Here is a 26,047-nt window from a genome sequence, read left to right on the forward strand (position 1 = left end):
GGCTTGCGAGACAGATAAACGTGGCGATAACTCCACTCCCGCCGCATTCCCCTTTTCCATCTGCGAGATGATTGTATTGCTCGTCCCCTGGCCCCTAAGAGAGACAGGCACAAAATAAAGAGATGGGATAAAATTAGCCAAAGCCCCCTAAGTGATTTAGGAGCCTCTCCCCCACTGACTTTCAATGGGAAAGCTTGGGGCTTGTCTACACAGGGAAATCGACCAGCAAAGCTACTGTGGAATAACATCCCAGGTGGATGCACTTATTCTGGAACAGCTGTAGTGTTTTCAGCTCGCACCCTACCTGACTCCAGAATCACTTTCCTGCACAGACAAGACGCGGGCTCCTAAGTCCCCTTGGAAAATGAGACTTCAGCTGCTTAGTCACTTGGGTGCTTTTTAAAAGTTTACTCCTGGGACCCAACTCCGCGTTGCCCTGCACGCTGGGCCCCATTCTCCACTGGCCTGTGTAGCCTAGTGGGTAGAGCACTGGACTGAGACTCAGAAGACTTGGGCTCTCGTCCTGGCTATGCCACCGGCCAGTCACGACAACGCCCTATGCCTCAGTTTCCCCATCTGTAAAACAGGGATACGGATTCTGCCTCCCTTCGTACAGTGTAATGTAAGAGCTAGGCAGTACTGTTTTCATTGTTAAACCTATGCAAAGTGGGTGCAGATTTGCCCTGGTGTGAATGGCTGCACAAGAGGCAGGCCGGCGGGGACTCGGTGCTCTTAGACCTGGCCGACAGGCCCAAGCTACATTGCAGGAAACGTGGCAGCAAAATGGGATTGGGGCCGAACAGCAGAAGGGGTGAAACATTCGGGGGGGGGGGGAACCAACAAGAGGAAAAGGGGAAGATTTGTAATGACTGGAACAGAGGTCGGCAGCTGGGAGGGAGTGGACTGGAAGGAGGTAAGAATCACGGTTCAAGAGGAAGCCTGGCCTGGTGGATACAGCTGGGACTCAGGATATCTGGGCTCAGCTCCGGTGCCTGGATCAGACTCCCTTTATCACCGCAGACAATTCAATTCACCACGCCGTGCCTCAGTTTCCCCACCTGTAAATGGGGGGAAGGGTGATCGCGTAGCTTCCTTGCAGGGGAGAGGCGAGCCTGAATAAACAGGATGTTTTAAAGGACAAGGAGAGCCTCAGCCAAAGGCAGAACAGAAGAGCCCAGTATTATCATAGAATACGACTTGGCAATTCCATAGCCGGAGGGACGCGGGCTGCTTCAGCTCCCAATAGCAGAGACCGGCACTCCCAGCCCTGCTCTCCACGCTGAGGGAATCGCATGTCGCCTCCTTGGCTTGAAGCGGTTTAATCTGGGACATTTGCAGGGATAAGCCCAGACCAGAATCCTGTGCCTAAGAGAATGGATCTGAGCAAGTCTCATGCCTCCCGCCAGGCTCAGCTTTTCACCCAGGCTTTGCCTGCACGGAGGATTCACTCTCTTGTGGCCAGCGTGAACCCAAGTGCAGAAAGGCAAAGCCACACGCAGCTGAGCCGGGCTCCAAGCAGGAGGAAGCTGTGCTGGGTGCAAATCGTGCCTTAGTGCCCGGCTTTATTGTGTGCCGTCTGCCTCGGCACGGCTCCCCTGCCGGCTGGCCTGCCACGTCCCCTAAGGCTGTCGCTCTGAGACACAGAGCCCCATCAGGCAGGGGATGCAGATTTTAATCGTGCAGAGCCAGCCGCCTCCTGCTCCCCCACGGGACTCCCAGTCCCGACAGAGATCCAAGCAATCTATCCAGGGCATAAAGGGCTTTCCATGCTCTCCCTTTCCAGACGAGCGCTTCACGCTCCGCTGCGGCCGCAACCCTTATCGGACATTCACAACACAGAGCCTTTCTTCAGCTCAGGCCGGCTCGTGAGACTAAGCCCCCCTGATAACTCTCTGAATAGCCCCCTGTGCCAGCCGCCCGGCACCCTCCAAGCCCGCGCTGTGCCAGCGTGGTGAGCCGAGATGGGCCATGGCGAGCCAAGCCATGTGACAAACAGCTGGATACCGACCATTCCCTCTGTGCAGAGCCTGGTGGGGTTGATTGTGCCAGGAGGCAGAGGGGGGTCTGCGATGGGGCACAAGGAACACTCGACCACACACAGCAGCACACATCATGCAGGCCTAACCCAGCTGCACTCCGGGGCTGTAACACCCAGGGTCAGCGCTCGAAAGGGAAAAAAAAACAGCCCCGGAACGGCAGCAAACCCAGATTCCTCCCAGGCTCGCTCTTGTCACAACAGCACCAACAATGCAGGAAGCAGGAGACAGGAGGGGTTATCGGAGGGCAGAGCTGCTGGGGTAAGCATCAAGGGCACCCGCGCTCTTCCAGCGGGCGGGGAGCATTTGACTGGTGTGAAACAGACGGACAGAAAGTGACCAGGGAAAGAAGAGGAGAAAGGCCAGGAAAGGAAACGGGAAAGGGGAAAAAAGAACCAGAGATTAAAGGAGAAGGATGTGGGAGGCACCAGCAGGTTGCTGAAGTGGCTCCTGATCAAGGCCACATCTAGAGGACCCCCTTCCCCCCCCCAGCCAAAAGTGCCTCCCAGGCATCCTTCTCCTCTGGCGTGTCCAACCAGTCGGAAAAGCCGAATATCTGATCAGGCCGCATCTGTGCACTAAAAAGCTCCTGCTGCTGGATAAGCCGAGACAAATCCTCCCAACGGGACACCCCTGAAACAAAGCAGCATGAGACAGGGCCCGAAGGGACCCCCACCTCGCCCCCGCAGCCCCCCGGAACGTACGGCTGCTCTGCCGACGATAACCTGGGGATGCAAATGCTCCAATCAGGCGGGCGCAGGTGGCGCCCTAGCGAAGATGGGCCTGACGCTGCCAGGGGGGCGGGAGCAACGCGTGGAGGGCAGAAGCCTATTTAATAAAGTGACTGCGTGCGAGCACCTGGCACTGCCCGAGTCTCCCCAAGGCAGAGAGGCGGAAGAAAGAGACACTCAGTCATGACGAGTCCATCTTCCCCTCCCCGAGGGGGCTGGCTCGGCCCCTATGTTCAGGGCTCTGCTCCTTTCAGCGTGCGCCGAGAGAGACAATCCCAGCAGCCAGAGGCTCTCCGGGGAAGGGAGCGTCCCGCCCGTGGGGCCCCGACTTCGATCTGGGTCCCTACGTCCTACAGGGATACAAATGCCCAGGATGTTTCTCTGGGGGGTGGGGAGGGCAGGGATGTCTGCACAGAGACCTCAGCTGTGTTTTTCAAATTGCCCAAGGGGTTTGCATGCCCAATCCTCGCTCAAATGCCTGGGAATTGAGCATCCAAATCCCCTAGGTGGCTTTGACAATCTCAGAATTCGGTTCCATTCCCAGATCTGTGCCTCGGTTTCCCCATCTGTAACACGGGACGAGGCATCGATAGGGAGACAGGGTAGTGAGGCTTGATTCACTAGCGCAGGGGTCGGCAACCTTTCAGAAGTGCTGTGCCGAGTCTTCATTTATTCACTCTAATTTAAGGTTTCGGGTGCCAGTGATACATTTTAACATTTTTAGAAGGTCTCTTTCTATAAGTCTATAATAGATAACTAAACTATTGTTGTATGTAAAGTAAATAAGGTTTTTAAAATGTTTAAGAAGCGTCATTTAAAATTAAATTAAAATGCAGAGCCCCCCGGACCGGTGGCCAGGACCAGGGCAGTGAGAGTGCCATTAAAATCAGCTCGCGTGCTGCCTTCGGCACGCGGGCCATAGCTTGCCTACCCCTGCCCTAGCATGTGGGAACCTCTCTGGGATCTTCCAGTGGACAATGCTAGAGCCGCACAAGTATGACTCACTCCCATCCCATCGCTCCTAACTCTACTAACTCCAACGGCCGACAGTTCCAGCTCCCAGGGGATGCCCAGCTGCCTGGAACTTCGCTCGACAAACCAATACTGCGGGACCCGGCAGGACCCTGTTTCAGGGACCCCGGGTCATGACAGCCAGCGCAGAGGCAGGCTCTGCTTTACCTGCATAGACACCTCAGGCTGCCAGCAGCCCCGGCCTGGCCGTGCATCGCCACCACATACAAACAGGCCTGGGCCAAACAGCCGGAGGCAGAAGCCAGCGCGGGCGGAGGATCAGTGGGGTCCTTTCCGAGCCCTTCTTCCTCCCCCACTTGGGGCTTCGTTAATATTCCCAGCGCTCCGGTCTGAGCGGCAGCTGAATAAAATCGCCTCTCGAGGCGGGAGGGCATGGGAGAGCGAACCGGCAATGGGCCGAGGGTGTTAAAATTCAGGCTCTGTCCTCCCTCGCCTCCTTACTTGATGTGTGAAAGAAAGAGCGAGCAGTGGGGGATGGGAGTGGGGGGGGCAGAGGGGAGGGGTACAAACCCCCTTTGTCTCTCCCCATGCTGCTGGACAATACAGCCAGGCTGTAGAAAGGCTCGTCCTGTCCTGCATGTGGGAACACGCTGCCCTCAGCTCCCAAGTGCCCGGCCTCCTACCCAGGAACGGTTCCCCTGCCTAGGGCCCGGTGCCAGCTCTGCACACACCACGGCCGCGGCGTCCTGTCCCGGCGCTGGCCAGAGGAGCGCTCGAGCTCTCCGGGTCACGATTCGCAGGCTGGGAAGATCTTCTCCTGCCACGACCAATCCAGAGGAGCCATGGCAGGACGGCTCAGGCCTGGCCCGGTGATCCGCCCTGGGCTCCGAGCCTGTCCTGCTTGAGAAGCTGCCTGCTTCCAGCCACTGGCCACCCTGACCAGGCCGCCATTCTGAAACAGGAGTGAGCGCAGCTGCCCAGCCCATCGCTTAATGCTTTCCAGACCGGCGTTATCATGGACAACAGTTAACCCGCTTCCCTCCCTCCTGCCTGCCGTTAACGATAATAATCCCTCGCTCTGACACAGCGCTGTTCTCCAGATCTCTGAGCGCTTGCCAAAAGGAGGGCGGGATCATCCTCCCTATTCTACATATGGGGAAACTGAGGCATGGCAAGGGGCAGGGACTTGACCCAAGGCCCCCCAGCAAACCAGCGCCAGAGCCGGGGAGAGACCCAGGTTTCTCGAGTCTCTATGCAGCACCCTAACCATTAGTTCACACAGCCACGGATCCTGCAGACAAGCCAAGACGGGAAGCAGTGACGAAGCGTCCTGGTCTCTGTCCTCCAAAGCCAGGCACCTCCAGGCCACTCCCACCCCAACTCTGAAGAGCAAAAATAAAGATGCCCAGCCTGACACATTCACCTGCGTCTTTCCCGAGCGACGAAGACAGGCTGCCTGTTGGCAATGAAAACCTGCATCAGGTTAGGGCCCCCCCCATGCAGTGCCTAGTATTGTTATTAGTTATTTGTAGTGTGGCAGCGAATAGGAGGCCTAGTCCTGAAACCGGTCCCCGTGGCACTAGGTGCAGTACAAACAAGGAACAAACGGCCCCTGCCCCCGAGCCCTCAGAGCCTAGCTCCAGAGCAGGAGAGAGAGCTCGCCGCAAGGCATCCTGCCGCCTTCACTCCAGCAGACCCTGCCCCACGGTACAAGGAATCCCCTGCCGCCCGTTGGGAAGCCCTGCCCCCTACGCACTGACATGCAATGACCCACTCCCATTCCACCCAAGCTGCCATCTTGGTTTCAGGACACCCTGGCTGTTCCGGGACTGGGCATCCCAGCAGCCCTGGAATAAACCAAATCTCTGGTTTTCGGGTCAGATGCTTACGAAAGGCCTGGAAGCCTGAGATCAGCCACTCGACAGCTCTCCCGGGATCCAAGCGAGAGTCCTGGAGCAACTGGGCCATGCTGGGTTCGAGATGCAGCTCGAGGCTAAACAAAGGAAGCCCTGATTCTCCAACAGTGAAAAGCACCAGGGGAGCAAACGCAATTGCACTAATGGCCGTGAAAGGCCTAATCCCCCCCACGTAGGCTTCTCCAGCCATCCTCCAGCTGCAGCCTCAGCTGCTGATTGGATGTGGGCAGAACCCCGCGGACAGGCATCAAGTGCTGGGTCCCCAGGGGAGATGTGAACATGGCAGCCCCCAGGCGATTGCTAGCCAGCTGTCCCGCCCCACTCAGGAGCCTCGGCAGGGAGAGAAGGGGTCTGATTCTCTGCTGCCTTGTGCGCTGAGCTGAGCAAAGGGGATGAAAAATATCTCCCATCCAGGTAGTGTTTTGTACCCACATTGCAAAGAGGAGAATTCGGCTGCAGGGGATCCACACCCAGCTTTCTCTCTGCCACAGCCCCGTTAACCAGAGAGAGAACCCACCGATCCAGCCCCAGGCCACTCATCCTTCCCCCGACGTCTGCCAGTCCCTGTAACTGCCTCTCAGCGTGAGGCTCCAGGCAAGGCGGGGGAGCCCTGGCCCCGCAGGGAAGGATGCGAGTGGATCCTCACCACTTTGGACCAGGAGTGCCCTGGCTCAGCTACTTTCCCCATCTGTGGTCTCCATTGTCTCGGCCGCCTGCTCGCTGGATTATTTTTAAGCTGACAGCTGAATGTGCCCTCGTGATTCTAACCAGTACGGACAAGCCTTGGAAAGAGAGCCCGAGAGAGGGAGCAGCACATGTGCTACCTGCAGCCATGACGACTCCCTCGCCCACCATGTCCACCCCAGACACACCAGCCTACCCATCGCAGGGACGTCGGCGGGGCTCCCACACGGCCAGTCCGTGGCACTTCGTTTAATTACACACCTGCCCATGGTAACAGCTTGCTAGGAGCTGCCTCCGGGAAAGCTCCTGCCCTTGTCTCTCACCCCCGTCCCCTCACCACCCCTCCCAGCCAGCAGATGCCAAGAGGAGGGGGGCTGCGGGAGTTCCTGGCCAACAGACCAGACAGCAGCCGGCCAGGGACCAAAGGGCCCCGTAGCATGAGCTGCTTTGCCCCTCACAACCAACGGGGCACCCCCAACATGGGCAATTCCTTCCTGCCAGCCTGCCCTTTGTGGCAGGGGGGCCCTTCCCCTCAGCCCATCTTTCCAGCTAGGTCTCTTGCTGCTGGCCATCGTGGGCACAGCCTTCAGACTGGGGCGGCTCCAGGCACCAGCGCACCAAGCGTGTGCCTGGGGCGGCAAGCCGCAAGGGGTGGCCTGCCGGTCGCTGTGAGGGCGGCAGGCAGGCGGCTTTCGGTGGCTTGCCTGCGGGAGGTCCGCCGGTCCCGTGGTTTCGGCAGCGGGTACGCCGAAGGCACGGGACTGGCAGACCTCCCACAGGCAAGCCGCCGAGAGCCGCCTGACTGCTGTGCTTGGGGTGGCAAAATACATAGAGCCGCCCCTGCTTCAGACCCCAGGTCAATTGTATCCCGAGTCAGTTATACCAGGGATGACTGGCCCCCTGTGCCTAGACGGGACCAAAGGGCCGATTCTGTAGCACTTACTCACTTCCCTCAGGGGGAGGGAGAGCTCAGTGGTTTGAGCACTGGTCTGCCAAACCCAGGGTTGTGAGTTCAACCCTTGAGGGGGCTGTTTAGGGATATGGGGCAAAAATTGGTTGGATGATTTAATTGGGGATTGGTCCTGCTTTGAGCAGGGGGTTGGACTAGATGATCTCCTGAGGTCCCTTCCAACCCTGACATTCTAAACAAGTAGGCCCACTGACTTGAATACAGCTACATCCGTAGGTACTTCTCAGCATCAGGGCTGCAACATCATAGCCATAAAGGATTAGGAGATGGTGCCTGTCTGCTCCCCTCGGCCAGTGGGTCTCAGCCATTCCCACTGCACGGCCCCTTAGATCACAGCAGAAACGAGTTTCACAGCACCCTGCTCATCTAACCACAGAAAGGTGGTTGCGACCCCCTGAAACATTCTGTGACCTTCCTCGGGGGCCATGCCCCGCCTCCCCCGGGCGAGACCCAGGCTGCTGCTCTGTAAACCATAGGATCAAACTCAGGGCCTCCTCAGCCCCTTTCCCCGGCGGAGGAACGGGGGAGGCGTCTCTAAAAAGGGATCGCATTTCGGGGAGACAGGTGGTTTCAAACAGGAACTCAGCCCATCGAACGCACGTCGGTTTCTCAGTAAGCGCCTACTGAACGCTCGTGTGTCCTCCAACGCAGGTTCGGCTCATCAGTGAGCACACAGGGCAGGCTGCCATTCCCCCCTGCTCCGTCCCAGAGTCGTAGCTAGAAGGCTGGTGTTTGTAGACACGTAGCCCAGCCCCATGGCCGGTACGTCCCCAGCAGAGCAGGCACAGCGAGAGACACGGGCAGGCGCGAATGCCAGGCCCCGGGAAGAACAAAACCTCCCGCCGGACAAAGCAATATCTGCCCTGCCAAGCCCATTCCCAACTGGGTGCTGGGAACAGGGCCGGCTCTCGCTCCCGGCCGTAGCAGGTGCAGCAAAGTGTCGAGTGAGTTTGCCGGTGTGCAGCTGTGGCCTGGGAGGAGCGGACACGGCTGGAGCAGCAGAACCCCTGGGCTGGGGCATTATGTGGCACATGCCTGGCGTGTTCCTGCCACTGGCCTTGCAACCTCTATCTGCTGAACATACTGCGGGCTCCATTTCCTCTCTCCCTTCAGTTCCTCCCCCTCGCTGCAGTTTGACAGAAAGAACCAGAGGACAAAACGCTCAGGAGGCCGTTGGGGCTGGGAAGGGCCTGGACTGGAACCTCTGCCCCTGACCAGCAGTACGGCCTTGGGCAAGTCCCTTCTCTTGCGATAAATAACTAAACTAACACACGTCCCACCTTGAGCATCAGGAAAGGCCAAGTTCAGTCCCTGATCTGGCCCCCTTCCCCCAGGCTCCTTCCTTCCCTTGCCCTGGGGGAAGCCAATTTCCCCCCCTTCTTTTTATTCTAACTGAGGACAGAAGCATCCCAAGGTGCTGTGACTGGCCGGGGCCCACTCCCCAACGCTGCGCCGCTGACATTCACCATGAGATGCGCAGATCTGCTGGCGATGGGAGTCACCCGCAGTCACCAAGGAAGGGCGATGAAAGAAGCCCCCCAGATTGATGCCCGACTCCCCAAAGGGCAGCGGGGCAAGGGGGCGATTCCTTCCTGTGGGCACGTCCCTCTCACCAGACCCTGAAAGTGTTACGCACGTCTCAGTTTTGCTCTGAACGTAACAGCAGCAACTTGAACGTCTTACAGCCCCTGTTCTAGGAGGCTCCCAGCACATAACTAATTCAGAGCCCATGTGAAGCTGGTAAATATTATCTGCGTTTTACAGATGGAGAAACTGAGGCACAGAGGAGGCAAGTGATTTGCCCAGGGTCACACAGCAGTGAGTCCGGACATCCCCAGCCCCCTGCACTAGATCACTCAACAAGGCTGCCCCAATGTTGTGTATAAACAACCCACATGAAAACTAATCACAGTAACGATTTGTGCAAGCCGGTCATCTCGACGCTGGGCACAAAGCCATCACTGACTCACTCACTACCGGCTGGCAGATCCCTGGGTTCACAAACACAGAGAAACCTTAACCCCCTCCCTTTATGTTCCTCTCCCTGCGGCCATTCATTCGCCTCTCGTTCTGTCTGCTTTGCACTTTGTCCCCCATTGTGAGCCGACTCGACAGCCCTCAGAAGGGACGGCGGATGCACGACCATCCAAGCACCCACACAGTGAACTTACAACCAGCCTCTCAGCACTGTCCTGGGCACGCACTAGGCGCTCCGGCAGCAGCTCAGGAGAGCAGGAAGCAATGGATGCCCAAGGAGACGTAGGTGGAACCCCAAACTCTGGGGTCCCTTTGTCCCCTTTTCCCAGCTCCCCACATCCCCTCCACACTTCACCCACTTTCCTTCCCAACCCCAGATATTTACTGTGGGCCGCACTCAGGCAAAACTCACGTTAATGCCAATAAACCCAGGATCTGCTCCATTCGCGTTTATCACCCACATTGCTAAGCCGGAGTATCTGGTCACCATTCACTGAGAAGATATGAACTGCGATAATAGGGTAGGGAATGACTTCCACTACCCCCATCCCACAAACCCAGATCATCTCCTCAACAGAGATAAGACCAGGCAGATAACCCGCCACGCGGCGTCCAACAGCAATAGGAACAAAGAGCCATCGCATGTTGAACCCTAAATGGATCCAATGGATCTCGACTGGGCAGAGCCAAAGACCTCCCTGATGGAGTGAGATCCAGCCGCCTGGATCTCCATGATAGAGAAATCCTGTCTCCAGGACTCTGACGCTGGGGCCGAGAGCCGCAGCACCCCACCAACTACAGCCGCTGGAGGGCACCAGGCAGGTTTCCTAAACAGCAGGGCCAGGGACCCTTCAGGACTTTTCAGGTCAAGGATCAAGACCGTGGTGGTGACCAGGAGAAGAGACAGGACGTGCCTTAGCAGAGGAATGGCACGGCCCTCCCTGCTGAAGTGCTGGAGAGGGATACCATGAAATACACCCCTGGAGATTGACCCCGCAGGCACCTTACCCCAATGCCACGCCCAGTCACCTCCCCCATACTCCTGGCAAAACCTGGGGCAGGAGGGTAAAGTCCCAGGAGCGAGAGACCCAACCCACTCCTATTACAGTGGAACAAAAGCTAGCAGACCTCCACCCAAGCTGGGGTCTTTGCCCCAGGTGCCACGTTCACGGGCATCACTCGTTAGTCCCAAGTGCTAATCATGGCACACAGCTGTACTTAGCCTCCAGTGACCCCTCTACTTCCTGGTGCCCATCCACTAGAGGTTTAGTAAGCATGCCCCCCCCAATCGTTCAGTACCCCCTAAAAGTATTTACATCCCCATAGGACAGTGAACTAAGGCTACAAGGACCGGATCCCCCCTCCCCAGGTTCCCCCACTCCAGGGTGAAAGGGGATCTGGGTGCGGTGACCAGGGCGAGCCGACGCGTCTCTCACCGTGTGGCGTGTCTCCAGCCGAGGGCGCGAGCGGCGTTTCTGCCTGGGGAGGGCGGCCCTGGCATGGTACCACCTGTGCTCCAGGTCGGCATTGTCGTTCTGCAGGCTGCTCAACCAGATGCAGCGGGGCTCGGGCGAGCTGCAGTCCACGCCGATGGGCTGCTCAAACCGCCGGCCATTCCCCGCCCGCTCCACGCTCCACAGGGCCTTGCCCACCACCGACATGTTCCTTGGCGCAGCCAGAGGACGACGGGGTCCTCGCAGCCCCCTGTGGGGTGCCCTGTCCCCGCTGCCCACGCCTTCTTCCACCATCCAGCAAAGGGGAAGGGAGAGATTCTCCCTGGAAAGTCGCTGACGGGGCGAACTAAAGATTCTTTTGGGAGAGGCAAGTGAGCTGAATGCAGCTCAGCCCCTGGTGCCCGTCCCCTGTAGATCCATCGGTGGAGAGGGAAGAGCCCAGGTTGCTCCCTGCTTCCCTCGGCTCGCCCCTAAACTTCAGCCGAGAGTCTGGTGTAAAAGCCTCCCTGGCTGCCAGCCGGAGTCAGCTCTATCGTCTGGTGTATCACAGATGAATGTTGATCGTTCCACTCCTGGGCATGCCAGATACACGCCCCCCCCCCCCCCGCCAAGGACGCTGTCCCGAACGCACACACGCCCCCGCCCCCACCGAGGGGAAGGCACTGAAACCCCTCGACGGACGCCAGAAAGCCAGCTCCCAGCCACACGGGGAAACAGCAGAGGCTGAGCTGAGGAGGCAGGAGCAGGCGGGCGGATGGACAGACAGACAGCGAGAGAGAATGCACACGCTCTGCCTGCAGCTGCTCCGGGCTATCAGGCCACCCAGCATCACCCCGCCCTCCCACCCCCTCTGGCGCTGCCTGGCTGGGCGACCCAGCCCCCTCCAGCTGACACAAGCGCAGGGGGGTGGAAGTTTCACTTTGCTGATACTTTTTTTTTTTAATCCTCCGGCTTCCTCCTCTCCCTCCCTCCCGGCCTCTTCCTTCCTTCCTCAACTCACTTCCCAGCCTGGCAGCCCTGCGCCCACCAAGAGGAGGGGGGCAGGGAGGGGGTGCAGTCTAGTGACTAGAGCCAGAGTCAGGACTCCTGGGTTCTCTTCCTGGAGCGGGCGGCTGACAGGGGGCTGACTCACCAGCCCTGATCCGTGCATCACTGTTTCCCCAGTTATGAAATGGGGTGATGAGCCTGACCCACTTCTGCCAGGTGCATTGAGGTCCTTGAATGAAAGGGGGCATTGGGGAGTGGACACAAGGCAGGGCAGAGCTGGGGAGCACGAGGGGTCACCCCAGGACACATTCTCAGAGCCAGGCGGCTCCCATCTCTACTTTCTCACTCTCTTCCCTTCATGTTCTCTCTCTAAGCCGAGCATTTGCCCAGGGACTGGCTAGCCAGTGCTCGGGAACCAGGCCTGGGATTCCCCCGTGCAACGGCCCCCAAGACAATGCTTCACCCACTAGGGCCGGGTCACCATAGCCCGTTTCATCCTCGGCCCCCCTTCGCGGTGTCACTGAGCACCCATCGTAATGATGACATGGACACTCGCCCACTAGCAATCGGCCCGGGAACGTTCCAAATCCTACCGCTCTGAGGTGCTGCCAGTCGGGAACGACTTTGGGTCACTTTCAGCCTCAGCCGGGTTCGACCCGGTGACCTCAAGGTAATGCTGACCAGGATTCTGATTAGATCCAGCACAGCCAAGACCTCTGGACTTGCCATTTGCCATGAATCATCCCCTGAGCCACCCTTTGCTTTCCAGTTCTTGTATTTGTTATTTTGTTATTGCCGATACTGGACCAGTGAAATAGCCGCATCATGCGTCTTTGTGGCCCTGGGGGCGCTGGAGGGCACCATTCAGCTCTGTCCCTGACAAACTACCGGCCACTCGGCAGGACAGAACCCGAGCCAGCCCGAGAGACCTCAGGATCTTGTCCCTTCCGAGTCAAAACCCTGGGGAAAACTCCCCACGGAGGCCCCGGCACTTGGAATGTTTCAGGGCAGCCCGGAACCAGAAACAGGGCCGGCTGGATCTCATTCATCAGGGTGTCTGAGGATCGCTGTAGGGGGGACAGGAAGGAATTTCCCATGTGCCCCCGCCCACGTTACTGCACTGCCATACCAGCCTAGTGGCGAGAAGGGTGGGGTTCCCCTTCCTCCGAAGCCTCAGACGTAGGCCCCAGCCAGCGGCAGGCTGCCAGACTGGACGGCCCAATGGTCTCCCCCTGTGTGGCAAATCCTGGCTTTATCCTAAAGCAGCAGGCAGGCGAGGATGGCAAGCTTCCTCCAGAGAGCCTGCGGGGGTAAATTACCCTGCCCCGAGCCCCAGCCCCTCCTCTTCACAGTGTCGTCCTCAAGAGACCAGCTTTTCAAGGAGCGGGAGGTGCCCCAGGCTGAGTGTATTTTGATGCCCCTGCTTCATGGGAGTAGGATTGCAAGGCAAGGAGGGGAGAGCTCAGGGGCTGGAAGCTGTCTCCTCCAGGCCAGGTCTGCGGTCCATGGGGAGTGACATTTCCCCCTCAACCCCAGAGAGGGCGCTCTCCCCAGATCCCCGCTGAGATCTTTCTGTGGAGCAGTGGGGAGGGGGAAGCACATTCAAGGACCTGGACACACGAGGCAGTGAGAACACAGTGCTAGGCCAGAGGGAGGGGTGGGAAGATGGGTTGAGCAGAGAGAGATCAGGCAGTCCCGTAGTATGATGAGGCTTTGAGAGAGGAGGAGAAGGAGATGATGCCAGAGCAGAGAGGCCAGGTGGCTAGGCTGGTACTCGGGACCCCTGGGTTCTATTCCCAGCTCTGCCACTGACCTTGGGCAAACCGTGCCTCAGTTTCCCCAGTTACCCTGAGCCTGTTTGGTCCATTTAGCCTGTGAACTCTTGGTGGCAGGGACTGCCTCTCCCTCTGTGGCTGACAACTCTGGCTACTGTAACGTAAAGAAGGTTGATTAGTCCCTGCTATGCTGGAGGAGGGAGATCAGCCCAGGAGGAGGTGGGGACATGGAAAACAGGTGACAGTTTGCAAAGGGGCAGGGTGTGGGGCCATGGGATCAGGGCAGGGACCGAGGCAGGGGAAGGGGAAGGACCGGGATGATGGAGAGGACAAAGGGGCTGATTGGAAGGGACGAGCAGTCAGGATGGGACTGTGCACGAGACGCACCCTCAGATCATTTCACCTGCAGCACGCTGGAAAGAGTGAGGGGCGGACAGGCTGCAACGGACAAGGGCAGGAGAAGACGGATGGCCTAGTCAATACAGCGCTGCCCTGGGGCTCAGGAAACCCGGATCCAATTCCCAGCCACAGACTCGCTAGGCCTAGGTTCCCCATCTGTAAAATGGGACTATCGCCTCTCAGGGGCGAGGTGCTCGGATACGAGGGCGCTGGGGGCCAGATAAGGACCTGGACAGAGACCGCCTGTAACATGGTGCTGCCAAGGGACCAGCAGACACACCCTGACTGCAGCCCCGGCCTGTTCTGCCACGGGGCTGGCCTGCCAGCTGCTCCCCCGACATGCACCAAACCCCTGGGCCCCTCCAGGCCTCTGGCCAGGCTAGGACGCAGCAACAGTCCCACCACTGCTACAACCCAGAGCCAGCAGGGCCTGGGCCCCAACACAGGGAGAGGACGCCTCACCCTGATGAGCATTAACAGGAAGGGGAAAGGAAGTGGCACTGCCCAGGCCACGCGGGCACTGATCACCCAGCCCCCAGCGGCCCCCAGGCCCCCTGCACATGGGCTCCACCTAAGTGGGGCACGGAGCTGGCGCTTGCAAACACAAGGCGGGGGGAGGATCGGACAGAAGCCCAGGCTGTTTCCATGGCGATGTTTGTTCCTCTCATTTCCTGTTTGCCACTTTTCAGCCGGACTTTGCCTTGGCGGGCGCTGACGAGGCCAGGGAGCGAGGCGGGGAGCCAAGGGGGAGAGGTCAGCGGCCGGGGCAAGGCGGAAGGGAAGGAGCGCGGCGCCCGGCCCAGGGCAGGACTGCCCCACCGCTGGGACTGGGGCAAAGGATCAGAGGCAAACCCAGCCCATTGTGGGGCAGAGGGGGCTCCGGAGGTGGAAGGTGGGTGGCCCCTCCCAGTGTGGGCAGCGTGGGGCTATGTGAGGAGAGGGGCAGAGCCAAGCCTCAGGCTGCTAAACCGGGGGGGACTCCCGCCCTGCAGTCCTCCTGCCAGGGCCTGGCGGGTGAAAGGGGCAGGGAGTATTTGGCAGTGAGCTTCCCTCCTCCCCCCACCTCCGAGGGAGAGAGAAGGCTGAGCAGGCTCACAGCGGGGGTGGGGGGATTCGGGCAGATCTCGGGCAATCGTCTGGCTTCGACGCTGAGGGTCCTGCCTCTCCCACTGGGTCAGCACCGTGCAGGACGGGCCCCCTTGCCTGTGGCCAGGCCCCACAGGAGCGGGTCCCGCGGAGCATTCTTGCAATTCTGGTGTCTGAGGACAAGCATGTGCGGCCGCTCCGGGGAAATGCCAGTCATTGTTCGGATTGTATCCCTCGGCCTCCAGGGGCCAGGGACTCAGCTGCCACCTCTCTGGGCTCGTCCTCGCCAGCCAACGCCACCAGAAGCCTCCCCAGGCTAGGCATGCCGGTGGGTGGGGAGTCAGCTCCCCCCACCACACTGTTACAAACACCCCCCGCCGTTGGGGTATCAACATAACAGGAGCTAAAGCAGCGACCAGCCAATCAGATTCATCTCACTTGGGGGCACAGGTGCCTGCTGGGATCTGAGTCGCCCCGACAATGCAGGTAGCAATTTACATAAAGGCCTGGGTTGTTGGCTGTAAGCAACGATCCCTCCTCTGCCCCAGCAGATCCCTCGGTGACAAGTGCATTGGAGACAGAATGGGTGCAGTGCGCTCAGCCCTACAGAGCAAGGGGGAGAATCAGAAAACGAGAGGGGGGGCCCGAGCGCACGTTAGATGTGGAAGGCGAGCGTGCCCTGGACAGGAGGGAGACGGGGCACAGGTGCTGGATGGGAGAGGGAAAAAGCTGTCGTGAGCGCGGCCCGTCGGATGGATGAGATCAAGGGGGAGCGTGCATGAGAGCGATCGGAGGGATAGAAGAACACAAGAATGGCCACGCTGGGTCAGACCAATGGCCCAGCTAGCCCAGTGTCCTGTCTGTAACAGTGGCCAATGCCACGTGCTTCAGAGGGAATGAACAGAACAAGTCCCTTGTCACCCAGTCCCAGCTTCTGGCAGTTGCCAGGACCGCCTCTGGAGCCTTTTTTAAAACTTGGTTTTCCATTAGTTACCTCCAGTCATCTGGTACAGAGACTGATTTAAGCAATGGGTTACATACCACAGCTATGGATGAGAGCGACCGAGGGGGAGAGCGCATGAGAGCATGTTGGAGGAGGAACAAGAACAAGGGGGAGCACGCACAAGAGCGCGTCGGTCGGAGAAGGAACGAGAGCCGGCGGCAGGGAGCGCGCACGAGAGCGCGTCGGTCGGAGAAGGAACGAGAGCCGGCGGCAGGGAGCGCGCACGAGAGCGCGTCGGTCGGAGAAGGAACGAGAGCCGGCGGCAGGGAGCGCGCACGAGAGCGCGTCGGTCGGAGAAGGAACGAGAGCCGGCGGCAGGGAGCGCGCACGAGAGCGCGTCGGTCGGAGAAGGAACGAGAGCCGGCGGCAGGGAGCGCGCACGAGAGCGCGTCGGTCGGAGACGGAACGAGAGCCGGCGGCAGGGAGCGCGCACGAGAGCGCGTCGGTCGGAGACGGAACGAGAGCCGGCGGCAGGGAGCGCGCACGAGAGCGCGTCGGTCGGAGAAGGAACGAGAGCCGGCGGCAGGGAGCGCGCACGAGAGCGCGTCGGTCGGAGAAGGAACGAGAGCCGGCGGCAGGGAGCGCGCACGAGAGCGCGTCGGTCGGAGAAGGAACGAGAGCCGGCGGCAGGGAGCGCGCACGAGAGCGCGTCGGTCGGAGAAGGAACGAGAGCCGGCGGCAGGGAGCGCGCACGAGAGCGCGTCGGTCGGAGAAGGAACGAGAGCCGGCGGCAGGGAGCGCGCACGAGAGCGCGTCGGTCGGAGAAGGAACGAGAGCCGGCGGCAGGGAGCGCGCACGAGAGCGCGTCGGTCGGAGAAGGAACGAGAGCCGGCGGCAGGGAGCGCGCACGAGAGCGCGTCGGTCGGAGAAGGAACGAGAGCCGGCGGCAGGGAGCGCGCACGAGAGCGCGTCGGTCGGAGAAGGAACGAGAGCCGGCGGCAGGGAGCGCGCACGAGGGCGCGTCGGTCGGAGAAGGAACAAGAGCCGGCGGCAGGGAGCGCGCACGAGGGCGCGTCGGTCGGAGACGGAACAAGAGCCGGCGGCAGGGAGCGCGCACGAGGGCGCGTCGGTCGGAGAAGGAACAAGAGCCGGCGGCAGGGAGCGCGCACGAGGGCGCGTCGCTCGGAGAAGGAACGAGAGCCGGCGAGGGAAGCGTGTTGCTGAAGGGCTGCGATCACGACTCCACAGGAAACACGCGTAATATATTTATTAGTCCATGTGTTCCATGCCACAGTTACAGCCCTGGAACCTCCTATTTGTGGCCCATCTGCATGGCCCATTCAATCACTAGGTCTCTGGGGAGATGGACAGCAAGGGGCCCGTTAGCACTGGCTCAGCGAGGTGGGCGCCACGCAGAACCAGACCAAGAGCTCGCTGCAGAGGGGAGGAAGAACGGAAAGGCCTTGTCACAGAGACGCGTCACAAGGCAAAGCCTCAAGGGTTATGGGTAGGGCCCTACCCGAATTCACGTCCATGAAAAATGCGTCACAGACCGCAAAATCTGGTCTCCCCCTGTGAAATCTGGTCTTTTGTGTGATTTTACCCTACCCTACACTGATTTCACGGGGGAGACCCGTGTTTCTCAAATTGGGGGTCCTGACCCAAAAGGGAGTTGCAGGGGGGTCACAAGGTTATTTTAGGGGAGGGTCACGATATTGCCACCCTTACTTCTGCGCTGCTGCCTTCAGAGCTGGGCGGGTGCAGAGCGGTGGCTGCTGGCCGGGCACCCAGCTCTGAAGGCAGCGCCCCGCCGGCAGCAGCAGCAGCGCAGAAGTAAGGCTGGCAATACCATCCCATGCCACCCTTACATCTGTGCTGCTGCTGGTGGCGGCTCTGCCTTCAGCGCTGGGGTCCTGGTCCTGGCCAGCAGCCACCGCTCTCCAGCTGCCCAGCTCTGAGGGTAGCGCTGCCACTAGCAAGGTAGCAGTACCGCAACCCCCCCCCAACAAGAACCTTGCGCCCCCCCAACTCCGTTTTGGGTCAGGACCCCAACAATTGCAACACCGTGAAATTTCAGATTTAAAATAGCTGAAATCATGAAATTTACAATTTCTAAAATCCTGTGACTGTGAAATTGACCAAAATGGCCCATGAATTTGGTAGGGCCTTAATTATGGCTGGGAACCCCCTTCCATCACTGTAGGCACCTACTCCTCTGGCTTTATCCAGGGCAGCTGGGGCGACGTGCATGGAGCAGGAAGCTCGGGACAGACTATCCGGCTCTCTCAGCTGATTCAGCCTTGGCAGGCTGCACCCTCCCTTTTCCTTTCCTTCCCCAACTCCCTCCCCCTCCGCGGCCCCCTTCCTCCCCACCCCACCCCCCCGGCCTTTGTCAGAAATGCTGGCTAAGCTAACATGACACAGTTGGCGGAGAGGTGTGCATCTCATGGGAGCTTCAGCCGAAGCAAGATGCTCTGTGCAGGCTGATGCCAGCTCACGAGGTTCCACGCGGCCGCTCTTACGCACCCCTATGCACATCGTGCCAGCCCCTCGACCCCTCCCATCTTCCCGGATCCCCGTGGAAACATCCTCCCAGCTCCCCCCACGGCCTGCCCTGCTCCAAGGTGGGCTGGGGATTGCTACACGGCCCTGTTGGGCGTCTCCCCGACATGTCCCAACAAGCTGAGTCGTGGAGCCTGAGAAACGAGACAGGCCACTGTGCAGCTGTCAGCGCCGCCCCACAGGGCTGGGCGGGACGGGAGGGGGGTGAGAGGGGCTTTTGTTTCCAACTGCCCAATCGAACTATTTAAAACCCCAAAAGTGACTTGCCACCTGAGCTCGCCTGCCCCCGTGGGCAGGTGGAAGCCAGCTCCACTCCCAGGCACCTGGCCACGTGCTGCTTTTCCCCTCTAGGTCTCGGGCAGGGTCACGCACAATCGGCTCCGCTCTCAGACGCCCACGGCTCTGGTTTGGAAGGTGCCCTGCAGGCCGAATGGCTCAGGCAGTTAAAGGACTAGAGAACTGGGCACCGGCTCAGACCCCGCCAGGGGCAGCGGTGGCTGAAACGTCTCACTCTCCAACCGTTATTGGGGGGGGGGGGGAGTCTTTTAAACTGGCGCAAAGTTCACCTAGAGACACTGGCGATGGGCCCCTTCTAAACACCTGTAACAGCGACACGCTCCAAACAGAACATACAGGGATGGATCACAAAGCCCATTTTAAAGGGGGAAAACACTGGCTAACAGGATCTTTAATACGGTCAAAGAAAAGTGAGGGTGGCTGGCAGCAGCCCCCCATTCACTACTTCCAGAGAAGGCCCCTTTCTCCAACTCACGGCAGCAGCATTAGCCAGAGGCGGCCGGCCAGGCGCCCCAGGTGGGAACCGAGTCCGACAGACCAAATGGCTGATCCTGCTCATTCTACTCCCATTTATTTGCGTCAACGTCTTTCCTAATACGCCCGCCTGGAGCTTTGGGTGAATGTACAGCAGCAGGGCACTGTCCAATAGACCAGCTCCCCCTCCTAACCCAGGGCTCTCCCACCGCCCGGCGGAGCAGGGGAGGGTTTACTCCTGTGAGTAAGAGCAGCGGGATCGGGCTCTGGTATCGTTCTGACAGCCCCAACTGGGAAAGGTCAGGTGGCGTTCAGCAGGGCAGAGCCTACCCGTTCCGCGGAATGCGAGCGCGACTGGCCTCCTGCCAACAGACTTCGCAGTTTCATACAGGAGTGTCCTAAATATACAGCCGAGCAGGGGCAATGGAAGAATACAGCAAGTTCCCAGAATGCAACACACACACACACCACCACACACACACCCTCTCTCTCTCACACACACACCCCCACCCCCCTCACACACACACACACCACCACCACACACACACACCCTCTCTCTCTCTCCCCCCCCCCCCCAACCCTATGGTGATCAGATATCCCAATTGTATAGGGACAGTACCGATTATTGGGTCTTTTTCTTACATAGGCTCCTATTACTCCCCACCCCCAGTCCTGATTTTTCCACACTTGCTGTCTGGTCACCCTACCGCCACCCCCTCTCTCTCTCTCTCACACACACACATCCCCTCTCTCACACACACACACACACACACACACACACACACACACACACACATCCCCTCTCTCACACACACACCACCACCACCATCACCACACACACCCTCTCTCACGCTCTCAAACACACACACACTTTCCCTTAGCTGACTCCCTGCGGGCGGCAGAGCCCTCTGCTGGCCCACTACCAGCATTTGTTCCCTTTCCGTGTGGAATGGGAAAACCGGGCAGGAGAGCGAAGTGACTGAGTGTTTATCACCCTCATCACATTTACCCAAAGCTTTGAGCTCGGCTTTGCCGTCAGCCTCCCCTGCCTCTGTCTAGCATCGACCACCCCCCGGGCTCACAGAATCTTGTGAACACACAAACCTGTCTCTGGCACTTACCCAGTCCCCTTTACCAGTATCTGAGCATCTCGCCGCCTCACGACACTCCTGTCAGGCAGGGCAGGGCTACTCTCCACATTGTGCAGGTGGGGAAACTGAGGCACAGAGCGACTATGTAACCTGCCCAAGGTCACCCAGGTCTACCAAGTCCTAGGCTGCTTTTCCTACCACGAACACTCACACACGTGCTTTACTTTAAGCACAAGACTAGCCCTGCGGGCTCACAGTTACCCATGTGGATTAGCTTTTGCAGGATCGGGGGCAAAGGCAAACAGAACTGATGGGGATGAGAGAAATACCTTTGTCCTTTGTTTTTTTCAGACTGTTTATGTTGTGCATTTGACAGCACTTTGCACCTAGACACTTGCACAATCTCTGCCTGTTGTGTTGCGTGGGTCTCTCGTACAGAATCAGGGGAGAGGAAAAGATTTATCATCGACAGGAAAACAGTCTGGGAAAACCACCGAAACTGGCAGAGGGAGCCAGGGCAGGTGGCCGGACAGCCTGGACGTCCCTTGCAACCTATTTTCAAAAGTTGACTTGATTTCCCATCATTGACTGGGCTCCTGTATCAATGGAACAGATGTAAGCAGAGGCCAGGCCACCCATATACGCTGCCCCCTCCCACCAATGGCCAGGCCTCGGCATGATCAAAAGGCATTCATTCTCCAGAGGCACTGCTGACCTGGCCCAGATATGAACCACCCCCAGGCCTAACAGAGCAAGGCTCAAGGTCGCATTTCTAACCTTCCGAGCCTTCCAGCGACCACACGCGCAGGGCCAAGCGGGATCTCTCACCAGGCCTGGATGCGACAAGCAGAATGAGCATTGACGGACCAGCCCTGAGCCTTTATACCAAACCATCCCTTTCTCCCCATCTTCACCTGACAAACAGGAACCCACCTAGGAAGTTCCTTTCAGCAGAAAGAACAAAAAATTCTCCCAGGAGGCAGCTTCAGATTTTATCATTCTTGTGCCATCAAGCTCAACGCATGCCAGAAAAGACAACCTTGCACACTACTGCCCTCTCCTGGTCTATCGGTTCCCACCGCCCGGCAGGCTCCTGGAGCCACTCCTATAATTCACTGATTAGTAATAATACTTCAGCACTTGTATTATTAGTCACTATGTACCGAGGCGACTATGCCTAGGAGCACCGGTCATGGGCCACGGCCTCTCTGTGTTAAGACACTGTTCATAAAAGGATCTGGAGATGAAACCTACTTTATTTAATACTTACAACCCCCAGGGAGAGATTTGCCCCATTTTACAGGTGCGGAAACTGAGGCCCGGAGTGAGCTAAAGTCACATGGCTTGGATCAGCTCAGAGGGATGGGGGCTTCCCAGGGGCGCTAGTGCAGAAGCAACAAGCTCCTTCTACAATCTCCGTCTCAGGCAGCATCCCCCATCCCTCTCGGGCAGCATCTCCAGCCTGGTCCTTTCGCTGCCACAGTCTGACACCAGGCAGGCAGCGGGTGTGCCGGGGCTGCTGCTTATTGCACTAGAGCCAAACCATTTCACCGTGTCCCTCCCCCCATCTGTATCTTGGATCCACCTGCGCCTGCAAGTTCATTGATACAAACAACAACAATCATCCAAGGATGCCCAGAGAATCTGTGCCAGAGCCCGAAATTAAACCCCAGAGTCCTAACTTTCAGCTCGGATCATGCCCGTGTCCCATGACAGCAGCCTGTGTTTCTCTGAGTCCACAGTGAGGAGCTGTGGGTCACCAGGGCTCTGTGTAACAGTACAGTCCCTGCAAAGTGCTTGCTACACCCCACTGGGGAACCCGCTCATTGGTGCTTCCACGCGACAGCTCCCGCGGCCCGAGCTGTCGTCCGCTCCAGCTGGGACCCGCCACAGAGTTCACAAAGCGCCTCTCCTCTCCCGCCACCGCCCTCCCCCCCCCAGAGCACGACACGTAAGAGGCCTGCGTGGATCTCAGGCAAGCCACATCCCGCCACCCTCCGGCGCACGTCCTGTTCCCTGAACATCTGCAGCTGGACCGGTCACTGCCAGAATGACTCCCACTAACCCCTGGCCCCAGCGCGAAGAGAAGAACGTCACGCTCTGGGAAAGAGAGAGGAAGTGAGACAGGAGCAGGGAATGGAAGCTTCTGATCCCAGACCAAGGGACAAGTGATCACGAAGATTCAACAGGGAGAGAGGAGACACGCCTGGTGCTATTTGAAAGCTGAGCTCTGGGACCTCCAGTCACTACCTTCCCCGCTCCCTGCCACTTCCATCCTAGGAGGATTTTGGCAGCTCCTGTCTCCGGCCCGAGAGGCACTGATCATATGACTGCAGCTTGGAATCCCAGCATTCAAGGACAGTTTAAGTCTAAGCCCAGGGGCTGTAAAGAGGGGGAAGTCAGTAGGGACACAGCGGAGTTACTGAATAGCAGAGATGGTGGATCGGGCTCTTCTATTTGTCCTTTTCCATCGCCCCAAAATAAGGGAAGCGTCGGAAGGCAACAAAGCCAAGACGAGGAAATTCTCTTTTTTTAAAACTCCAGGCACAATTGAACTGTGGAACTCACTGCCACTGGACGTTATCAAGGCCAAGAGCTCAATGGGTTCCAAGAGCGGGCTAGACATAGATATGGAGAATGAGACGATACACATTAGATAGTATAAAAACTGTTGAGAAGAACATCACTGCCAGGGCAAATGTCAACCACTGTCTGAATGTTTGCCCGCAGGGTAGGTTATTTCACCTAGGTCCTGGCATCTTCCTCTGAATCACCCGGACCATGTCCAGGAGAGACAGGATAGTGCCTGAGCAGGTCAGAAGTCACATCCGGTGCAGCAGTTCCTACACTGTAGCAGTTTGCAAGAAAGCAGCTGCTAACCTAAGATCACTGTCAGAACGGTGTGAGTTCCGGGACCCTGGATATCCTGCATGCAGCCAGGGCGGGACTGGAACCAGTCCATGTGATTTCAGGACTAGTAACTCTTCTCCTAGCTTCAGTCCTGGACCAGAGATGAGAAAGAGAGAAATCTTAGCTCCCTGGGAAGATGGAGGGGAGGCGATAAAAGCAAAGAAGGGAAGAAGAAATGGAAAAAGCAAATGACTCTCTGAGCTGGGAGGAAGGATTTCTCTAAATGGAACAGGCCGGCAAAGGATGGAGAGATCTGGGATGGAGAGATTGTTTTTGCCATCGGGGTGGGGTGGGGGGGTGGAGGGGAGATGGCCAAACACTAATCCCTCCCGAACTGCGAGCTGAGAATAGGGTCAGAAAAATGAGAGCTTAATAGGATTTCCAGGGCAGATAAAGCCCATGTTGAAACAATAACTGAATTTCAGACCTTATATGGGAAAGAGCTTCCCCACCTGGGCTCGTGGCAGCCGAGACAGGGGGAGGGAAGAAGGGCTCCATCCATCGCCTCCCTGCAGGGCCAGTACGAATTCAGACACTCGGCAGGGTTCTTGTGGATAACCCCGTGTCTCCCCCTGGTAAGGGAATGGTTTGTACTAGGAGGTGGAAGGGGAGTGAATAGACTCAGGTCAGTTTCAAGGGCAAACAGCTGGCAATGCTCTGCAGAGAAAGAGGCCGGGGTGGGATCCAGTGGACTCTAGCTCCTCTCTGCCGCGTGGGATCGCTGGATTCCGAAATGCGCCCCAAAGGCAGCAGCTTCCCGGCAGCTAATGGAGCGCGGCTCTGAAAGTCGAGGGCCTGGGTGCAGCAGCCTTGGCAGGTGCTGTTAACCCCTCAACCTGCCCGGCCGGGTTCCAACCTGCAATCACCACCCTCGGGTGTCAGGCGAGCAGACGCAGCCCTGCCTGCCTGACAGCTGAGGCTTGACACCGAGGAGTCAGCCAGCTCCTCCCACGCTCGGGGTCAGGGTCAGGGACTCCCCCACCCCCACCACCTCCCGCCCCAGCACACTGAAGGCTTTTCTCTTGCCCCAAGCTCTCTGGGATCAGATCCACCCAAAGGCGACTCCCAAGAATTAATCCATTTAAAACCAGCCCTCGGCCTGATTACGCCTCCATTCCCACCCCCTTGATCTCAGCCGCCCAGCATCCAGGGCTAGGTAAATCTATCGTGATTATCCTCCTTAGAGCAAGAACCATTCCAGGAAGGCCTCAGGGACATGGAAAGGGGAGGGAGGCAGGCGGTACATGGGAAGGGCTGGCAGAGGAGTGCCCAGAGAAGGGTGGGAGCGACAGGGTGTTCCCCACTCCGGGCAGGACACAGGCAGTCAGAGACAGAAGCAAAGCCAACGTGGCTGCCAAGGCAGAACAGGGCAACCATGACAGAGGCCTGGCGGGTGCAGACCTACGTCGATGGAGTGGCAGGAAAACATCTGCAGATAAAGAGCTTTGGGCCATAAAGAAGGAGCTGGAACATAAGAAAATGAAAAAAAGCCCGGAGCAGCACCCGCCTCTCTCCCTGCCCCAGGTCTCGCCAACTGCTCTGCCTCCTTGCATGGTCTGGCCTGGGGGCGCATCGATTTGGGTTCATACGCAGACGGTGCTTCGAGCGCCCAGAACACCTGGTAACGAATGGGGCTGTCCTGTGGGCCACCCAGCTGCAATGCCTGCATTTGTAAATAGCCCTGCGGCCACAGATGAAGCCCGGTGTAATGAATCTGTGCACCGCGGCGCACAGACACAGTTGCCAGAGAAATCTCTCACACACGCGCCTGTCTTGGGAAGCCCGGCCTAGAACCACCAGCTCCAGACTGAGGCGTCTATCACGTGGGCTAGAGGTGAACACCCTCCACTGGTAAGGGCAGTACAACTCGTGATCTCTAGGTCAGCTGCTGCAGGGAGCCAACACTCTTCAAAGCAGCACCTCACTGGTCCTCTGCTGCTCAGGTGGAGAGAGAAAGTTAACAGCCTGGGGAGTGGAGGTGTCTGACTTTTGTGACACCCAGAGTGTGGCTGGTAACCAGCCCCATTTGCAGAGAGATTTCGATAAAGGCCTAACTAGAGCTGGGCACATTCGGAATTTCTGTCCCACAGGAAATCCCAGATTTCAAAACGAGGTGGGAAAGTCAAAATCCCGGAATTTTGTGAAAATTCATTTCACCAAATGAAACAATCCCCTACTACCCTATTGAAATGTTTCATTTCCCCCTTTATCACTTTGCCGAACTATAAAATACAACGTTCAAGCAGGACTGTAACAAATTGATCGTTTCCTGCAAAAATGCCGACGACATTGATAAGTTCCCGCAAAACGCTTCAGTGTCACCCAATCAGCATTTTCCAAGGAGAACTCTCCCATCGGAAAATGTTCAGTCCCTTCGAATTCTAACACACCACACACCCCCCTACTGTTACCTGGGCGTGAGCTTTCCCCTGGCAGCCAAATGGAAATTGCTGATTGGCGGCACCGGAAACCTCCAGCCAACCCCCTCTGCTGGGAGGGCGACAGCGTGCCCACAGGCTGCATTTCACAATCAGTCGGTGGCATCTGTCCCATAGGAGTTGCTACAGGCTGCCCCTGCCACCATCCCCACCCGGGAAGGACAATATCACTAGGTCAAATCCACTATAGGCCTCTGTAGCAACAGACCTGTAGATCCCCCTGTGAGGTGCCTCTCTCCCCACACTGACAGTACAGGGAGCTTAGGGGCCCTGCTCAGAGGTTGTGGAGCCCCGTCACAACGTGCATCACGTTTCTGACGGACAAATCACAAGATGGGGTGTGAC

The 26,047-nt window shown here is 58.3% G+C and overlaps 1 protein-coding gene across 8 annotated transcripts in view; it reads right to left on the reverse strand.

Moving 5' to 3' along the window:
- Positions 1-26,047, reverse strand: part of ARHGAP23 (Rho GTPase activating protein 23) — a 121,439-nt gene that overhangs the window by 58,643 nt on the left and 36,749 nt on the right. For 5 of the 8 annotated variants that reach the window (XM_044999470.1, XM_044999469.1, XM_044999468.1 and 2 more), the window contains exon 1: positions 10,723-11,310. The exons of the other annotated variants lie outside the window; for them this stretch is intronic. In XM_044999470.1, coding sequence (XP_044855405.1) covers positions 10,723-11,034 — 312 coding nt within the window. In that variant the 5' untranslated portion in view covers positions 11,035-11,310. Of the gene's footprint in view, positions 1-10,722; positions 11,311-26,047 lie in introns of those variants that run through there. 8 annotated transcript variants of the gene reach the window in all.

This window comes from Mauremys mutica, chromosome 25, assembly GCF_020497125.1.
Source record: "Mauremys mutica isolate MM-2020 ecotype Southern chromosome 25, ASM2049712v1, whole genome shotgun sequence".
NCBI lineage: Eukaryota > Metazoa > Chordata > Testudines > Geoemydidae > Mauremys > Mauremys mutica.